General features: G+C 41.3%; 1 protein-coding gene across 5 annotated transcripts in view; it reads left to right on the top strand.

Annotated features, from left to right (window-relative positions):
* The window catches only part of marchf7 (membrane-associated ring finger (C3HC4) 7), a 68,249-nt gene that overhangs the window by 17,043 nt on the left and 31,058 nt on the right, over positions 1-20,148 (top strand). For 4 of the 5 annotated variants that reach the window (XM_043693839.1, XM_043693836.1, XM_043693838.1 and 1 more), the window contains one exon: positions 16,039-16,167. In XM_043693839.1, the coding sequence (XP_043549774.1) occupies positions 16,039-16,167 (129 nt within the window). Of the gene's footprint in view, positions 1-5,344; positions 5,429-16,038; positions 16,168-20,148 lie in introns of those variants that run through there. The other variant, XM_043693841.1, reaches the window with a different exon arrangement.

The following is a 20,148-nucleotide window of genomic DNA, read 5'->3' as shown; positions in this document are numbered from 1 at the left end:
CCTGCAGAGTGGAAACAGGCCCTTCAGTCCACACTGACCCTCTGAAGAGTAACCCACCCAGACTCATTTCCCTCTGACTAATACACCCAACACTATGGGCAATTTAGCATGGCCAATTCACCTGACTTGCACATCTTTGGACTGTGGGAGGAAACCGGAGCACCCAGAGGAAACCCATGCAGACTCCACACAGAATGTGCAAACTCCACACAGGCAGTCACCCGAGGCTGAAATCAAACATGGGACCCTGGCGCTGTGAGGCAGCAGTGCTAACCACTGAGTCACTGTGCCACCCAATGAAAGATGAAAGACCCAATGAACATAGACTGCCAATTTTTCAGCTACAAACCCCAACAAGCAGACAAAACATGTCCAGAAGCCCTAGCCACTCTCCCCTACATCAAAGGCATCTTGGAAATGACTGCCAGACTACTCAGGCCTCTTGGCATCATGGTAGCCCACAAACCCACCAACACACTAAAACAGCAGCTAATGAACTAGAAAGACTCCTATACAGACAACAAGCAAAACTAATATCATTTACAAAATACCTTGCAAGACATGTAACAAACTCTACATTGGACAAACAGGCAGAAAACTAGCCACCAGGATGCATAACATCAACTAGCCACATAAAGACATGACCCACTCTCAGTAGTAGCCTTACATACAGATGAGGAAGGACACCACTTTGACTGGGACAACACATCCATCCTAGGACGAGCCAAACAGAGACATGCACGAGAATTCCTAGAAGCATCGCATTTCAACCGGAACTCTATCAACAAACACATTGACTTGGATCCCATTTACCACTCGCTGAGAAAAAGAACAGGAAATGATGACATTATCACAGGAAATGACATTATCACAGGAAATGACATTAGCAACCCAAGAAAACCTAAATGCAAGCAGACAGCGAGCCATGCCACCAATCCTTCGTCCGGAGGCTTACTGATGATACCTATTATGGTGACGAAATATCTGAAAACAAACCTTATAGCTCAGTGAGCAAACCCACATCCAGAACTTATCAGCAATCTAGGTTTGTTCAATATATTGTTTGTTGCATAATACTGTAATCTTTTGCTATGAATTGTGTGTCTTATGATCCTGCTCCAAAGTTACCTGATAAAGGATTAGCACTCCAAAAGCTAGTACTTCCAAATAAACCTGTTGGACTATAACCTGGTGTTGTGATTTCTTTAATGGAATTTATAAGCAGAACGATCAAAAAGATCATACAAATGGTGTAAGTGGAGTGTTGAATAATAAGTGTCTGCAGCTGCTCCAAGAAAAATACCCCAGTCTGTCCAATCTCCTTTAAAACAAAATCTCTCCAGCCCAGACAACATCATGGTGAATTTCCTCTGGAGAGTAAAATCCCAAAATTTGGATTCCAGAGCTACGTACAGTACTGTAGCTACAGCTTAACTAGTGTTTATACAGCTCCAGCATAGCCTGCCTGCTGTTAAACTCTTTGCCTTGGCCAAATATCCCATATGCAATGTTGTTTACATTATCTACCTTCGAATCATAGAACCATAGAGTTGTACAAGCAAGCCATTCGGCCTATCCTATCCAAAGAGTATCCCACCCAGACTCCCCCCTTACCCTATAGTTTTAACCCTCAATTCTCATGGCTAACCCACCTAACCTACACATCCCAGGACACTATGGGGCAATTTAGCATGGTCAGTCTTCAGACTGTGGGAGAAAACTGGAGCACCTGGAGGAACCCATACAAACACTGAGAGAATGTGCATGAGAAAGAGCATCCTAAGGGTGGATTCAAACTTCGGTTCCTGGCACTGTGAGGCAGAAGTGCTAACCACTGAGTTACTGTGCCACCTCAACAGTGAAATAATAACTGTCTCACTAAGGAACCAGTCCACCCACGCATCACGGTCCTCCTGATCCTGGGTGCTTCCCAAGGCCTTGCTGTACATTATATACTCTCTCTTGTCTTGTCCAAGTGCATTGAATTGATTTCTATTTTTCATTGATCAGTCCATCTGACCAGCCATCTATATATCATGCCGTAATCTAAAGCAATCCTCACTATTTACCACCCCACTAATTTTCAGATCACCTGCAAACCTACTGATGAGCCTTCCTCCATTCAAGTCTAATTTGTTTATACAGACTACAAACAGCAGGGGCCTCAACACTGATCCCTGTGGAACTCCATTGAATGATGTCTTTCAATTATAAAAACACTCCTTGACTGTCAGCCTCTTCTGTCTGCCACAGCCAAGTTTGGACCCACTTTACCAAGTTTCCTTGCATCTAATGGGCTCTTAGCTTTGCTATAAGTCTCCTATGCACGATTCTATCAAAAATCTTGCTGAAGTCCACGAAGTCTATGTTGAATGCATTTCCCTCATGTACTCATTTGGTCACCCTTTTAAAAAATGTAGTCAAGTTTATTAGTTTTGATAAGGGAAGATCAAGACTATGCTTGCTGTTTTTGATAAATCCCTGCCTCTCAACTGCAGATGAATTCCGTCCCTCAGAATTGCTTCCAGTAATTTCCCCACCACCAAGGTTAGACTGGACTGTAGTTTCCTGGTTTATCCCAGTGTTAGTGGATTGCTCAGTTGGAGGCAGAGGAGCACAGAAGGGGAAATGAAGCTATTCATTTGAACTTAATATGGTTTTGCTTTATAACAGTCTCTTTGTATCTACCTATATGTATAATCGTCAGCACAGTGAAAATAAGCTTTTCTTTTTCCATTTGGTGTAATCTGAAAGTATTGAGCTTCATTCTTGCAGTTTAAGTTGCCTCATTATTAACACCATGCATGGTAGGATAAAACTGGAGTTTTTTTTAATATATCTTTCATTTGCAGATATAAATATGATGAATTGTTCACAAGATCCTTTGGCAAAATTCAGAACTCCATTTATTTTACGGCCCCATTAACTGATCATGATCCAAACTAACTTGAATACCTCGGAGAAAGTGAGGACTGCAGATGCTGGAGATCAGAGCTGAAAATGTGTTGCTGGAAAAGCACAGCAGGTCAGGCAGCATCCAAGGAGCAGGAGAATCGACATTTCGGGCATGAGCCTGAAGATAGGCTCATGCCAAAACGTCGATTCTCCTGCTCCTTGGATGCTGCCTGACCTGGTGCGCTTTTCCAGCAACACATTTTCAGCTCTAACCTGAATACCTGTATGTTTCAAAAATTCCTTACAATGGAAATCTTTGTGTTTTATCTAGAGTCTAATTGAATTATTTTGGAAAGCCATTGAATGGTGTGGGTACTAAATCTTTGTTAGCTCATAAGTAAGTTGTACAAATCTCTCTCAGCCCAATGCAACCCCCCACCGTACAAAATTCATTTGGAATTTGTGTTTGCATGTTTTTTGTTTCTGAAAGAAAATATTATCCACAAAACTGTTATTAAATTTGAATTATTCAGCATTTACAATGGAAGTTCATTGTGGGAATTCACATGTAACTGAGTGCCAGTTATCATGCAGTTGCAAATCTCCAGTCACTGGGTGCACCATGTTACAGAATCAGAGATGTATAGCATGGAAACAGAACCTTCGGTCCAACCCGTCCACGCCGACCAGATATCCCAACCCAATTACGTTTCTCCTTCTTAAAAGCTGCAAATTAATTCTCAACTTTGAGTCTTTTGTTTTGCTGCTTCCACTCCCATGTTTGCAATCACACTCTTTTATACCCCTTTACTGTTGGGCCAAGACAAGGTGCCTCCTTTAATGCTGGCTTAAGTCATCTGCACTTGCTTCCCAAATCCTACTTCATCCACAGGTCTGCTTTTGCATCTTCACCTGACCTGTTTATTGCTGTCTTCCTTACTTCCACATTGCTCTCAGCTGCCTCTTTCACTTTTTGCTGTTTGAACCAGAAGCATGATTTGGAAAGTGCAGCGAGTGCTTGTTTTGTACTCTTTGCAGATGTCTGAGTTTGGAGAGAGAGCAGGTCGTGACAAATTAGCTCAAGAAAGATGAGATGGAATTTTTACTGTTATCACCAATGGAGAAAACAGATATTGCAGCTATGTGGGAGTAATGGTAATGTCAGGGTTGGAAATTGCCCAGAATAAGCAACATCTGTATTGGAGGCATTAATTTTAGTGTATTTACATTACCAACTAAATGCAATTGTTATTGTCTCTATAACTTTAATACAAATCATAACTGGAAAGGTTTTCTCTCTCTCATTTTAATGTAAGAGCATTGCATTTCTGAATTGTACTAACTTAGGCTTTCTTTGATAGAAAAGGTAGTATTTAAAGGTTCATTATCCTAAATGTGAGCTGCTAATGTAGAATTTGGGACATACATGATGTTGTGCTTTGAAACTCAAAAAAGGAAACTAGTTTCTGAGTTTGACTTTCCTATGTAATCGTCTTCCATTGCATATTTCACGGAGGTAGGTTTTGGTTTGAAATTTTTGATTCCTTGTGTGTAGGTCCATACTAAAGCATTTAATGGTTTAAAATAACACAACAAGCAAGTAAGAATCAAGAGAGAACAAGTTATTGTTTTGTGTTTTCATTTGGTCTGAAGTCTGAGATAAAAGGTATTTGGCGTGGTTGGAAAAATAATGGCGTATTGACAAGTTGCATCTTTCATAACCTCCAGATAGCTACATAGAACAGTACAATACAGGCTCTTCAGCCCTCGATGTTGTGCCAACCTTTTATACCAACCTACATACCCTTCATTTTACTGTCATCCATGTACATATCCAAGAGTCACTTAAATGTCCCTAATGTGTCTGATTCTACTACCACTACTGGCAGTGCATTCCACGCACCTACCACTCTCTGTAAAGAACCTACCTCTGACATCTCCCCTAAACCTTCCTCCAGTTATGCCCCCTCGTGGTAGACACTTTCACCTTGGGAAAAGGTCTCTGGCTATCCATTTCATCTATGCCTGTCATCATCTTGTAGACCTCTATCAAATCACCTCTCATCCTCCTTCGCTCCAGTGAGAAAAACCAGTCTGGGAAGCATCCTGGTAAATCTCCTCGACACCCTCTCAAAAGCTTCCACATCCTTCCTATAATGAGGCAACCAGAACTGAACACAGTATTCCAAGTGTGGTCTAACCAGGGCTTTATAGAGCTGCAGCATAACCTCGTGGTTCTTAAACTCAACCCCCCACGAATGAAAGCCAACGCACCATAAGTCGCCTTAACAAACCTATCAACTTGAATGGCAACTTTAAGGGATCTGTGGACATGGACCCCAAGATCCCTCTGTTCCTCCACACTGCCAAGAATCCTGTCTTTAACTCTGTAATCTGCGTTCAAATTCAACCTTCCAAAATGAATCACTTCACACTTTTTCAGGTTGAACTCCATCTACCACTTCTCAGCCCAGCTGTACATCCTGTCAATGTCTCATTGCAACCTACAACAGGACTCCACCCTATCCACAATGTGAGCACATTTTCAAGTTGACTTACTGTTATAATGAATGCAGCATCCAATTTGCGCACAACAAGTTGCTCAAAACAGCTACTGGATTATGGTCAGTTTTTTATTAATTGTTACAAAGTTATTATTAACCATGAGAGTGGGGAGAGCTCTCCCTGTGCCTCTTCAGATTGCACCTATGGTACCTAAGAGGGCAGACGTTAATCTCCTCTAAAAGACAGCCAGGTTTTCAGACGTCCTTAGAGTGGGCCCTTAACCCTCCATCATCTGATTCTGGGACTAGAGCTGTACAGCTACACTAACCAAATAGTGAGTTTGTATTTAATAACTTGCTAATTACTTGTCAATTGCTCTTTCTAAGATTAATATCACAGTTGATTACAATAAAACGGATTGAACAAAAGTAGGAGAGAAGTAGTGGGTAGGCAGGAGGTCAATATGCAAGAAATAAATTAAAAATGTAAAGGTTCCAAATTACATTAAAAACAGAGAATTCAAATTTAACAATGCATTTCGTCTAGTTGTAAGTGGATAACGGTCTGGTCCACTCCAAGAACACAAACTCCATTCTTGAACTTAGGATTGGTTTGCAGCAAATCAATCAATTCTCATACCTACAGCTATCCTTCTCCTGTACATGCATAAATGCAAGAACTTGACATTCTGAAAATTATGAAGGGTGCATCCAAAATACTCTATCCCTAAGAGGAAGCTTATTAGAAATATTTCCAATGTATCATACTAGGGAGAAACCAGAAGAAGTCTGTTAGCATTTCTTTGTTCTTGATCTGTAGATAAATTGGATTTAGTTGTAGGGACTGTTATCCTGGAACTTTGAAGCAGAAAGTTGAACAAAGTTGTGTTTCGAGCTATAAAACATTAAGCAAAATGGAAAACATACAATTTGATGTGAATATATGTGAGTTGACATATTTGGTGCAAAGGACAAGAAATTGAAGTAAATGCTTAATTGAAAATAATACCTAAAGATCTAGTTAGATCTAAAGATATAGCTGCAGTTTTCAGAAAGTCTTAATGTAAGTAAATTAAGCCATAAAGTGCAGTAGAGTTTGGGTTTTTATGATGGAGTGCATGTAGAATTTGTATGTCTGCTCTGGGAGAATTGTGGAGGAGTAGCATGTTATGCAATAAGTATGTTTAATTAGAGGCTGCCAATTTTTCTCAAGTTCCAATTAATATTTGTGACAAAAAAAAAAACAAGGCGAGGGGAATGAGAGAAGTTTGGCTTGTTTTAGCCTCCCTCCCTCCTTGTTCTTACCTACCGCTGCTTTTGTAATGTCATCCACAGACATGAACTTCATTTTCATGATAAATACTGATGACCAGCTCTACCTCTTCTGCCTTTTCTCCTGATCTTTTCAGAATGCTTGACCAGTATTCAGTCTTGGGTAAGGTGGAATTTTCTCTGGATAAGTATTTGGAAAGCTGAATCCATCACCTATGCTCACCTGTACAAGCTAACTGCTCTTTATCCCTTTTGTGCCAAGTATCTTGAGTTCTGTTGGACTAATTGAGCAGAAATCAAACTTGTCACTGCATTTACCCCGATCTTAACCATTACAAAAATGGTCTTGTTCCACCTATACAATTGACTGCCTTCTCCCATCCGTCACTAAAACTCTTAAGTATAGCAATAGCACTTGCCATTTGAAGCAGTGTTGCCATTTGATGAGGTCATCTCATCTGCCAACTAATTTTACATACCCATACTCCACTGTTTTTGTTATCATTAAGGTATTATCAATCCCAGGTGTAAAATTAGCATTTAAATGGGCATGAATTTGCTGCTTATCGAAGAGTGCTAGAACTCTCGTTGTGGACACAAATATTTCTTATTTCAGTCCTGATAGTTTGGTAATTGGCCAGTTTGTTTTGGTTCTGCTTTGAGTGTACAGGACAAATATGGGTAGCTTTCCACATTCTTGGATACATATTAGTGTTATAGCTAAACTAAAATAATTTGGTCCTGAATGATCTGGCTGTATTTTTTGACTAATCTTTGACTCGCCAATCAGCAAAATTAGTTTCTTTATCTATTTACCTTTTGGAGTTAATTATTTTTTAAAAATTATGACTGTCAAGAAATGACTGGAGTCACTGGATTTAGCAATGGCTGTGGGCCCTGACAATATTCCTGCAAAAATCCCGAAGGGTTTTGCTTCGGAATTTGTTGCTCACCCAGCCAAATTATTTTAGTTTAGCTATAACACTAATATGTATCCAAGAATGTGGAAAGCTACCCATATTTGTCCTGTACACTCAAAGCAGAACCAAAACAAACTGGCCAATTACCAAACTATCATAAATTGACTGATGATTCAGAGTATTATGGAAAGTGCCATCAACAATGCTAGCAAGTAGTCCTTGCTTAGCAACAACCCTAACCCTAACTGTAACGCTATCCCTTAATGCTCAGTTTGGATTCCACCAGAACCCTCAACTCCTGACCTCATTATAGTCTTGGTTCAAAAGTAGACAATAGAGGTGAAATCAGATTAGATTAGATTATAGTACAGTGTGGAAACAGGCCCTTCGGCCCAACAAGTCCACACCGCCCCGCCGAAGCGCAACCCACCCATACTCCTACATTTACCCCTTACCTAACACTATGGGCAATTTAGGATGGCCAATTTACCTGACCTCACATCTTTGGACTGTGGGAGGAAGCCGGAGCACCCGGAGGAAACCCACGCCGACACGGGGAGAATATGCAAACTCCACACAGTCAGTCGCCTGAGGCGGGAATTGAACCCGGGTCTCTGGCGCTGTGAGGCAGCAGTGCTAACCACCGTGCTGCCCACTAAGGGGGCTAGAATTTGGCGGTGGAGGCGGCCCAGGACTTGCATGTCCTTGGCAGAGTGGGAGGGGAAGTTGAAGTGTTCGGCAACAGGGCAGTGGGGTTGTTAGTGCGTGTGTCCCGGTGGTGTTCTCTGAAATGTTCTGTAGGTTGGCATTCTGTCTGCCCAATGTAGAGGAGAACACATCGAGAGCATTGGCCACAATAGATGACGTGTGGAGGTTCAGGAAAATCTGTTAGGTGTGGAAGGATCCTTTGGGGCCTTGGATGGAGGTTGGGGTGAGGTGTGGGTGCAGGTTTTATACCTCTTGCAGCGGCAAGAGAAGGTGCTGGGAGTGAAAGGTGGGTTGATGGGGGGTGAGGTGGGGGAGTTGACGTCAAGGACCTAACATTGGAGTCATGGAGTGAATGGTCTCTGTGGAATGCAGATGGAGTGGGAGGGAAATATGTCTCTGGTGGCGTGGTCTGTTTGAAGGTGTCGGAAATGGTAGAGGATGATGCATTATATCCGGAGGTTGGTAAGATGGAAGGTGAGCACCGTGGGGAGGGGTCTGTCCTTGTTGTGATTGGAGGTGTGGGGTTGAAGGGTGGAGATGTGGGAAGTGGAGGAGATGCACTGGAGGGCATTGTTGACCACATTGGAGGGGAAATTGCAGTCCTATTATCTCCTCGTTTCTCTGTTTTGTTTATTTTGACATCTCCATGAACTTAACTTCAATGTCATGTTTTCAACTAACGCTAGTAAAAATCAGCCTGTCATTAGTATGACCAGAGGGCTATAATTGAAAAAAAAGCTTTTGTTGAACTTCATTTCGGCTGCAGAAAGACTAAACCCAGGGGTCCGAGGACAAATTGGGAAGACCAAGGCCATACTTGAAATAAAAGGAATTCAGTGAAACATTCACTAATTAATTCCATGTACTATAGAGGAATTGCCAAAAATGCACTGTCTTTGGATAAATGTGATATGGGGTGGGAGGATATTCTGTGTTTGTGTTGCATCTTCTGTAGTTTTGTCAAAGATGTCAAAGCGTGCTAAAAGTAAGAATAAAGTAACATTTGCTTGTCTTTGGAAAGGAGATGAGGGGTAAGCCCAGGAAGGGAATAGATTGGTAGAAGTAACAGGCAAGACTGTGAAGTTGAACACTCTATTTCTTCACTTTTCTGCCTTTATATTCTACGTTTAGTTTATTTTTCTATATTTTAAGATAGCTGGACAGTGACAACACTTCTCACTGAGTTTTGCCACCAGATATATGTGACAGTAAAATAAATCAAATCAAGGTAGGGTAAAATGGAATGATAGTGGGAGGGGGCACCAGTGTAGCCATCGGTATAACTAAGGAAGAGACTGGCGGTTGTGTTACCTGAATAATTCTTGGGTGGAGGCTCCATGCCTTAATTTGGGAAAGAGGCTGTTTTACATATCTTGCAAAAAAAGAGAACAGAGTGGTGTGATGAGTATCCTCAGAAATTATCTAAAGGAATTGGGTGAAGTTAAGAAATGCTTATTCAAGTAGTGAGAAGTGGTTGTAATTGGAGAGCTTGAAGAAGATTCTCTCGTGAGGGATGGTTGTGTAATAGTTAAATACCATTGTGAAAAGGTAAATGGAGGTCAGAAATCCATGAATTGTTCAAGTGGGAGAGGGCATTAAAGGGTCATGCATGTAGGTCAAACAAGATGATAAGTCATTTCAGTGGAACAGACTAAAATTAGTTGTGCCAAGACAGTCAGGGTTTTAAATATAAAATCTTATAAGATAAAATGGTTGAAACCTAGAGTTTTTTTTTTGAAGACTTAGGACCATAGAAAAGTTATGGCTCGGGCTGTTCAATCATGTTGGCCAAATGAACTGAAGAAGGGTTGCACTCGAAATGTTGACTTCTCCATCTTCTGTTGCTGCCTGGTTTGCTGTGTGCTTCTAGCCTCTTGCTTATCGGCCAAATTAACTCGCCGCCGAATCATAGAGATGCCCTTCCGTCCAACCTGTCCATGCCGACCAAATATCCCAACCCAATCTAGTCTCACCTGCCAGCATCCAGCCCATATCCCTCCAACTCCTATTCATATACCCATCCAAATGCCTTTTAAATGTTGCAATTGTACCAGCTTACACGACTTCCTCTGGCAGCTCATTCCATACATGTACCACCATCTGTGTGAAAAAGTTGCCTCTTAGGTCCCTTTTATATCTTTCCCCTCTCACCCTAAACCTATGCCCTCGAGTTCTGGACTCCCTGACCCCAGGGAAAAGACTTTGTCTATTTATCCTATCCATGACCCTCATAATTTTGTAAACCTCTATAAGGTCACCCCTCAACCTCCAACGCTCCAGGGAAAACAGCCCCAGCCTGTTCAGCCTCTCCCTATAGCTCAAATCCTCCAACCCTGGCAACATCCTTGTAAATCTTTTCTGAACCCTTTCAAGTTTCACAACATCTTTCCGATAGGAAGGAGACCAGAATTACACGCAATATTCCAACAGGGGCCTAACCATTGTCCTGTACAGCCGCAACATGATCTCCCAACTCCTGTACTCAATATTCTGACCAATAAAGGAAAGCATACCAAACGCCACCTTCATTATCCTATCTACCTGCGACTCCACTTTCAAGGAGCTATGAACCTGCACTCCAACGTCTCTTTGTTCAGCAACACTCCCTAGGACCTTACCATTAAGTGTATAAGTCCTGCAAAGATTTGCTTTCCCAAAATGCAGCACCTCGCATTTATCTGCCAACTCTCAGCCTATTGGCCCACCTGGGCAAGATCCTGTTGTAATCAGAGGTAACCTTCTTTACTGTCCACTACACCTCCAATTTTGGTGTAATCTGCAAACTTACTAACTGTACCTCTTATGCTCGCATTCAAATCATTTATGTAAATGACGAAAAGTAGTGGACCCGGCACTGATCTTTGTGGCACTCCACTGGTCACAGGCCTCCAGTCTGAAAAACAACCCTCCACCACCCTCTGTCTTCAACCTTTGAGCCAGTTCTGCATCCAATTGGCTAGTTCTCCCTGTATTCCATGAGTCTAACCCTGCTAACCAGTCTCCCATTGGGAACCTTGCCGAACGTTTTACTGAAGTCCATGTAGCACCGCCTTCCTAACCTGCAATCTTCTTCCCGACCTCTCCGCCCCCACCCCAGTCTGACCTATCACATTTCCGACGCCCCTCCCCCAAGTCCCTCCTCCCTATCTTTTATCTTAGCCTGCTGGACCAACTTTCCTCATTCCTGAAGAAGGGCTAATGCCCGAAATGTCGATTCTCCTGTTCCCTAGATGCTGCCTGACCTGCTGCGCTTTTCCAGCAACACATTTCCATCTCTGATCTCCAGCATCTGCAGACCTTACTTTCTCCTCCATGTAGATCACATCTACCGTTCTGCCCTGGTTCATAGCCTTCAGACACAGAATCCAGGTTCATTTTAGCTAAGTTGAAGGTTTTTGTCTCACTACCCAACTAGGCAGTGAATTATTTTCTCTTGTAGTCCCTAACTCTTCCACCAATCACCTTAAATCTGTGCCCTGATAACAGACCTCTCTGCTAGGGACCATTGGTCTTCTCTGTCTACTTTATACAAGCCCCTCATTATTTTGTATTCCTCAATTAAGTTGTCCCTCAGCTTCCTCTGTTCTATCCAACCTTTCCTCCGACCTGTACTACTCAGGCACTAACAACATTTTTGGAAGTCCCTTCTGGACTCTCTCCAAAGCTATTATGTCAATCTTGTAATGCAGTGACAGGAACTGTGCACATAATTCCATCTGTGACCTCATCAATATCTTCAATAGTTCCAGAATTTACGTCCCTGCTCTCATATTCAATACCTCATCTAATGAAGAAAAGCATCCCATATTCCTTCTTTACCACTATATCTACCTGTCCTGTCACCTACAGAGACTTGGATGTGTAATCCAAGCTTGTAAATGCCATTTACTTCTCAGAGTTATCAAGTACAGCATGGAAACAGACCCTTTGGTCCAACCTGTTCATGCCAACCAGATATTCTAAATTAATCTAGTCCAGTTTGCCACCATTTAGCCCATATCCCTCTTAAACTCACATTCAGATAGCTATCCCAATACCTTTGTTGTAATTGTACCCACCTCCACCCCTTCCTCTGGCAGCTCATTCCATACACACACCACCCTCATACGTGAAAAAGCTGTCCTTTTGGGTCCCTTTTAAATCTTTTCCCATCTCGCCTTAAACCTCTAGTTTGGTACTCTGCTACCCTGAGGAAAAGGCCTTGACTGTTTGCCCTACACATGCACCTCATGATTTTATAAACTTCTATAAGATCACCCTCAGCCTCCAACAGTCCAGAAAAAATAGCCCCAGGCTATTCAACCTCTTCCTATAACCAACTCTGGTAACATTCTTGTAAATCTTTTCTGAGTGCTTTAAAGTTTCACGACATCCTTCCTATTAGCAGGGAGACGAGAATTGAACACAGTATTCCAAAAGTGGCCTGACCAATGTCCTGTCCAGCCTTAACATTACCTCCTAACTCCTGTCACTATCCTATCTACCTGTGAGATCATACTTTTGAGGAGCTATGAACCTGCATTCTAAGGTCTCTTTGTTCAGTAACACTCCCCAGGACCTTACCATAAGTGTATAAGTCCTGCTCTGATTTGCTTTTCCAAAATGCAGCACCTCTCATTTATCTAAATTAAATTCCATCTGCCACGCCTTAGTCCATTAGCCCATCTGTTCAAGGTCACATTGTACTCTTTGCTGTCACTGCACCTCCAATTTTGGTGTCATCAGCAAACTTATTATCTATACCTCCTATGTTCACATCCAAATCATTTATATAAATGATGAAAAGTATTGGACCCAGCATTCAATCCTTGTACCCCACTGCTGGTCACTGGCTTCCAATTTGAAAAGCAATCCTCCACCATCACCCTCTGTCTCCTACCTTTGAGTCAGTTCTGTATCCATGTGGCTAGTTCTTCCTTACTTCCATATGATCTAATCTTGCTAACCATTCTACCATGCAGAACCTGTTGAACGCCTTACTGAAGTCCAGATAGATCACATCCACCCGCTCTGCCTTCATTAATTCTCTTTGTTACTTGAAAAAACTCAGTTAAGTTAGTAAGACACGATTTCCCATGTACAAAGCCATGTTGACTATCCCTGAACTGTCCTTGCAATTCTGTCAATATCCTCCTGTTTATTCTGTAGTCTCTTTTTGTCTTTCTCAAACTAATTTGACACTTCTGCCCATTTAAACTTCTTCAACAATCATCGACAATCAAATGCATGTCAAATTGTTGTGGTTCGCAAATTTTCCAATTATACAGCCTACATTCAAGACCAAGTCATTAATACATATCGCAAACAACAATGGAGCCAAAACAAAGCATCATTAGAAATCACTTGCCCTTTGCAAAACCATCTGTCAACTGTTACACTTTTGTTTCCTGTAACCGAGCCAGTTTTGGATCCAACTCATCACTTTTCCCTGTATTCCAGTGACTTCAGTTTTTAACAATCTGCCATTTGCGACCTTAATTAAAATCCACAGACAACATTGATTGCACAACCCTCATCAATCTTTTTTGTTTCCTCAAAAAGACCAACTAAGCTAGCAAGATGTGAGCTTCCCTTCACAAAACACTGCTGACTATCCCTGATTAATCTCTGCATTTCCGAGTAGCAGATAATCCTATTTAAATATTGATTTCAGTTACTTACCCATCAGAGATCAGACTGCTTTGCAATTATTTGAAACATCCATTGCAACGTTTTTGAATAATGTAACAAAGTTTGCAGACTTCCTATCCTCTGCCACCATGCCTACATCTAATGCAGCTTGGAAAATGATCCTCAGAGCATCCATTATTTCTTTCCTCACTTCCTTTAAACAACGTAGGATACTATTCATCTGGCCGTGGTGATTCCTCCATCTTCAGAGGTTGATCACTTTGGTACTTCTGTTCTCATTATGCTTATTTATATAGTATTTCCACACTTCTCCTGTTCAACTGAAATGTCTGCATCTTCCCCCTCCATTGTGAAGATAGAGAGAAAATGCTCATAGAGCCCTGCACAAGTTACTATGTGGATCTCTGACAGGCACAGACCTTTCCATATATACCTTTTGCTCAATGTAATGAAAAAAATTTTACTGGTCAGTGTTTCTTTGAATCTTTCATTTCTGCTTTCCTAATTTTATTTTTCACTTCACCACTTCACTTTCTGTACTTCTCCAAGACTCCTAAAGTATCACTTTTTTTGAGATTGGCATAAGCTCTTAATTTTCAACTTTATCTTAACTCCAGATTTGACAGTACCACCTTTTTTAAAATGAGAATACATCTACACTGTGCTTGTCGAATCTCACTTTTGCCTAGCATTGACTTGTCACTTACTTTCCTTCAGCTAGCCTTGACCAGTCCTCCTCATTTACTCTTGTTCCATCTTTGTACCTTTCCATCATGGTGCTAAATCTATTATGATCATTATCTCCAGTGCCATTTACTGCTACTTTAACCCCTTGCTCAGCTTCATTTCCCTGAAGCTAAATCTCATTGGCCTCATTACCTGCTGGCTTTAAACATAAGCTTGCAATACAGTTCAGCAATTGTGTGCCTGCTGTGTCTTTCACACTAGTTGCATTCCACTGATATTTTAGTCCCAAGTTAAAGTCCCTGGCTATTATGTCCTGTGTGGAACTTACTTGGATTCTCTTATCACTATTACCCTTTCACTCACATCTGTGGTGCCAATGACTTAGCTCTGACTGAATTTTCTTGAGGACAGTTGCCCCTCACCAAAATCCAAAATGGAATACCGGTTAGCAAGCACAATAGACTTGGGACTCTGCACGGACTAGCTAGTTCTTTTAAACTGCCTGGCAGGCACCTATTCCCTCACTGCCTGGCTTCCTCCACCACACTTAAATTGAAATTGCAGCCCAACAGGTTTAACCCTGTGCAGGTTTAAGTCTGTCAATCTGGTCCCAGTGAGACCCCTGATATATCTGCATCTTTAAGCATGAGCATTGGACACTGCTCTTACTGGTATGCCAATGTACAGAGCCTCCAATTGACTGACAGCTCTATGGCAGGACAGTTCTTAGAGATGTATAAGTTAAAGCATGGTACGCTAATTAAGTGGAGATGGATTCATCCTTGACATTTTACAATGAAGGGCAGAAAACCCACCCTCAATGCATTATGCAGATCCAGAATGCAGCAGCTAACAGTAACGTGTTTTGCAAAAAATATTTGCTTACAATTTGATGGCAATCCATACTTTATTTATAACATAATGATAGTTGAATTGAAAAATTGAGAATGAGAGCCTGGAAAATGGAGTGTTGCTTTTTAATATGGAGAGTAATAAAATTCCAAATGACATTCAGTTTGACTTTTCAGTCATTGGTTTAAAGTGTCTCTTTCAGTCTTGACTGCCATTTAAAAAATGGGCCTGAAGACAAATGTCTTGTGAACTGTGAGTGTATTGTTTTGATCAAATGAGTTGGTTAATTCATTTGGTTTCCATGATGTTTCTTAATTTGAACTGGCTGAATAATAACTGCTGAAGAGCTCTGTGTGAATGTCTCTAAGAATAGCCCAGAGCACAGCTGACTCATTAGATAGTGTACACTAATGTTTATAATATTGTTCACTCCTTTAAAAGCTGACAATTACATAGCTGTGCAGATCACTATTTTACTTTTTTTGTTTTCAATATTGTATTGATTTGGATTGTATTCCTTGTGCAGTTTCAGAATTTGGTAAACAGAATTTTTTTTCCTTGTGTCTCAGATTCGATGTGGAGGTGCTCTCAGTTTCCAAGATCATCAGCTGTGCAATTCAATTCAACATCTAGAGGTGAAACTATCTTCAGTGAAGGAATCGAGATGGAAAGGAGAACAGAGTCTAGTCCTGAAGAAGGTGACAAACTTAGTCATGGAAATAACAATTAACCATGGGTACAACTTAATACAACTTAAAACATTCAAAATGTTTTAGCATCACAGAGCACAGCAAAACCCTTCAGTCCAACCATAATCCCAAACTAAACTAGTCCCAACTGCTTGCCCTTGGTCCATATTCCTCAAAACATATTCTTAATCATGCATTTATCCAAATGTCACTTAAACATTGTAACTATACTTGCATCCACCACTTTGGAAGTTCATTCCACACAAACCACTGTGTTTAAAACAAATGTTCCCAGCAACATTCTACGAGATCTCTACTGAAGCCTCTCCCATTTCATAATATCCTCCCTATAACAGGGCAACCAGAACTATACACAGTAATCTACAACAAGCCTCACTGACACCCTGAGCAACCCTCAACATGACATCCCAACTCTTATACTCAAAGGTCTGAGCAATGAAGGCAAGTGTGCTAAATGCTGCCTTAACCACCCTGTCTACATGTGACAAACTTCCAAGAATTATGTACTTGAACCCCTAGGTGTCTCTATTCTACTATCCTGCCCTTAAGTTTTACTAAAATGTTATATCATGCAGGGATATCTGGTCGGCATGGACAGGTTGGACCAAATGGTCTGTTTCCACGCTGTACATCTCTATGACTCTATGCCACTCCTCAGTCCATTGACTGAATTGACCAAGCATTTGAATGTTTCATTCTTAAACTCGAAAAAATGATAGCTTTGTGTTTTAGAAGTATTTTACGATCAACATCATGTCCACACTGCTTGCGACATTAAACTCCAATAATTACTGAGACCTTTGAAGTAGGTAGTTTCATTTTTCCATCGATAAAGAGGCCTTGTGATAACATCCCCGCATGTGAACTTGAAATTCTGAATTCAGGTTCCAATCCCACTCAGGACTTTATGACCAAGGAAGGTGTGTTCATAACATGGCCATTTAGATTGAGTGTCGACTTGTTAGTAGTTCAAACATACACCAATGACAGGTGGTAAGAATAAGAGAGATTCCTGGTCAGCCACATGATAAAAGGAATTTTGACCTTGTGCCATCACTTTCCCTAGCTTCAGGCCACAACTTCAAGTGTATGTGACTCGAGCAGCTCTGACTCCTTAAAGTGCCAGTTGACTGGGCTGCTGGTGTGGGTCAGATTGGTGGCCATTTGATTCTTGCCCCTGCTTGTGATGCAGTACCACTATGGAACTTACCTTTGGGCTGAATACTTGAGAAAAGGAAAGATCGATATAAAAATGTGTTTTTATTTACTTGTAGTATAGCATCTTGCATGATACTTAATTGCATAACTAGATAATTGAACTTCTAAGAGATTTTTCCACTTCTTGTGAACTTGTTGCCAGATTGCCTCTACTTCAATAGGTATTTAAAACAGGAATTAAGATTTTCAATTGAATCACTATTAGGAGTAATAGCATAAGGATGAGGGCACCTATTTTTTTCAAATTTGTAATGGGAGTTTGTGGTTCAGATTTTTAAGACTTGCATTCTTCACTCAAGCACTGCACCAAATCTTCATATCTCATTTGCAACTTAGCAGCACATTTATTTCACCTTTGGTGCCAAGTACAATCCATTGATTCATCCACATGGCTACTATGGTAAATGTCAGCAGTCTGCATGATATTATAATCAAGTTAATTATGATCTAATACCTGTATGCTGGCAGTCTCAACTTATCTAATTGCAAATATCTGCTGGCAAATTTTAAGCACCCTGATTTCCTTGTGTGCAGGATCCACTAACCACAGAGATTTTAAATCAACATTTGAGCCCCTGCTTTGTATATTTAATATTAAATTCACATGTGGACCTTCAGGGAGAACAAATTTAAAAACAAATGTTTTGTTAAAAGGGGAAACAGTCTTCCACTAGTCCTTTATAAGAAAGGTATAATCCTTGCTGTTTTCAGGAAATTTGTCTTTCTTTCTAGATTTCTTCACTGCATTTATAATGGATTATCTGAAATAATTCCTGAATTCTAGAAGCGTCCTTTTGTTGAGGAGAATAGTATTTTATGTGTAAGAGTAAACACAGTGAGGTGCATGGTCGAATCATCATGTGGCACGTGAAAACTAGAACATAGTGTACAGTACAGGCCGTTCGGCCTTCGATGTTGCACTGACCTATGAGATTAATCTGATGCCTATCTAACTTACACCGTTCCATTATTATCCATATATATGTCCAAAGCCCATATAAATGCCCTTAACGTCAGCGAGTCTACTATTGTTGCAGGCAGACCATTCCACGTCCCTACTATACTCTGAGTAAAGAAACTACCCCGGTATCTGTCCGAAATCTATCACCCCTCAATTTAAAGCTATGTCCCTCATGTTAGTCTTCACCATCCCAGGAAAAAGGCTCTCACTGTCCACCCTATCTAACTCTCTAATTATCTCACACGTCTCGATTAAGTCAACCTTCTCTCCAATGAAAACAGCTTCCATTTCCTGCCTTTCCTCATAAGACCTTCCTTCCATACCAGGCAACATCCTAGTAAATCTCCTCTGAACCCTTTCCAAAGCTTCCACATCCTTCCAGTAATGCGGTGACTAGAACTGTATGCAGTACTCCAGGTCCGGCCTTAGCGGTGTCTTGTACAGCTGAAGCTTGACCTTGTGGCTGCAAAATTCAAACCCCCTACCAATAAACACTAACACACCATATGCCTCCTTAACAACCCCATCAACCTGGGAATTATACATCTGGACACCTGAGATCTCTCTGTTCATCTACACTGCCAAGAACTTTACCATTAGCCTGGTACTCTGCATTCCTGTTAGTACTTCCGAAGTGAACAACCTCTCACTTTTCTGCATTAACTCCATTTTTCACTTCTCAGCCCAGCTCTGCATTTTGTCTATGTCTCTCTGTAACCCACAACATCCTTCGGCACTATCCACAGCTCTTCCGACTTTAGTGTCATCTGCAAATTTACTAACCCATCCTTCTATGCCCACATCCAGGTAATTTATAAAAATGACAAACAACAGTGGCCCCAAAACAGATCCTTGCAGCTCACCACTGGTAACGACCTCCAAGATGAACATTTCCCATCAACCACCACCTTCTGTCTTCTTTCAGCTAGTCAAATTATCTTGGCACAGTGGCTCAGTGTTTAGCACAGCTGCCTCACAGCGCCAGGGACCCAGGTTCGATTCCAGGCTCGGGTGACTGTCTGTGTGGAGTTTGCACATTCTCTCTGTGTCAGCATGGGTTTCCTCTGGGTGCTCCGGTTTCCTCCCACAGTCCAAAGATGTGCAGGTTAGGTGAATTGGCCATGCTAAATTGCCCATAGTGTTAATGTGCATTAGTCACAGGGAAATGGGTCTGGGTGGGTTACTCTTCAGAGGGTTGGTGTTGACTTGTTGGGCCGATGGGCCTGTTTCCACACTGTAGGGAATCTAATCTAATTTCTGATTCAAACTGCTAAATCAACTTCAATCCCGAAACTCAGTATTTTGTGCAATAGCCTACTGTGTGGAACCTTATCAAATGCCTTACTGAAGTCAATATATGCCACCTCAACTGCTTTATCTTCATCCTCCTGTTTTGTCACCTTCTCAAAGAACTCGATAAGGTTAGTTAGGCACGACCTACCCTTCACAAAATGGTGTTGACTATCCCTAATCAAATTATTCCTTTCTAGATGATTACAAATCCTATCTCTGATAACCTTTTCCAACACCTTACCCACAACCTGACGTAGGCTCACTGGCCTATAATTACCCAACTCCCCTCCTTAAACAAAAGAACAGCAGTCTTCTGGTACTGCTCTTGTCAACATTGATGACATAAAGATCGAAGCCAAAGGCTCTGCATTCTCCTCCCTGGCTTCCCAGAGAATCTGAACATAAATTCCATCCGGCCCACAGGCTTATCTATTTTCAGATCTCCCAAAATTGCTAAAACCTTCTCTTTGTTAACCCATCCCATCCAATCTAGTAGC

Source organism: Chiloscyllium plagiosum, chromosome 7 (genome assembly GCF_004010195.1).
Source record: "Chiloscyllium plagiosum isolate BGI_BamShark_2017 chromosome 7, ASM401019v2, whole genome shotgun sequence".
NCBI lineage: Eukaryota > Metazoa > Chordata > Chondrichthyes > Orectolobiformes > Hemiscylliidae > Chiloscyllium > Chiloscyllium plagiosum.
Note: the sequence above shows the minus strand (reverse complement) of the source record. Positions and strands in the feature narration are given on the sequence as shown.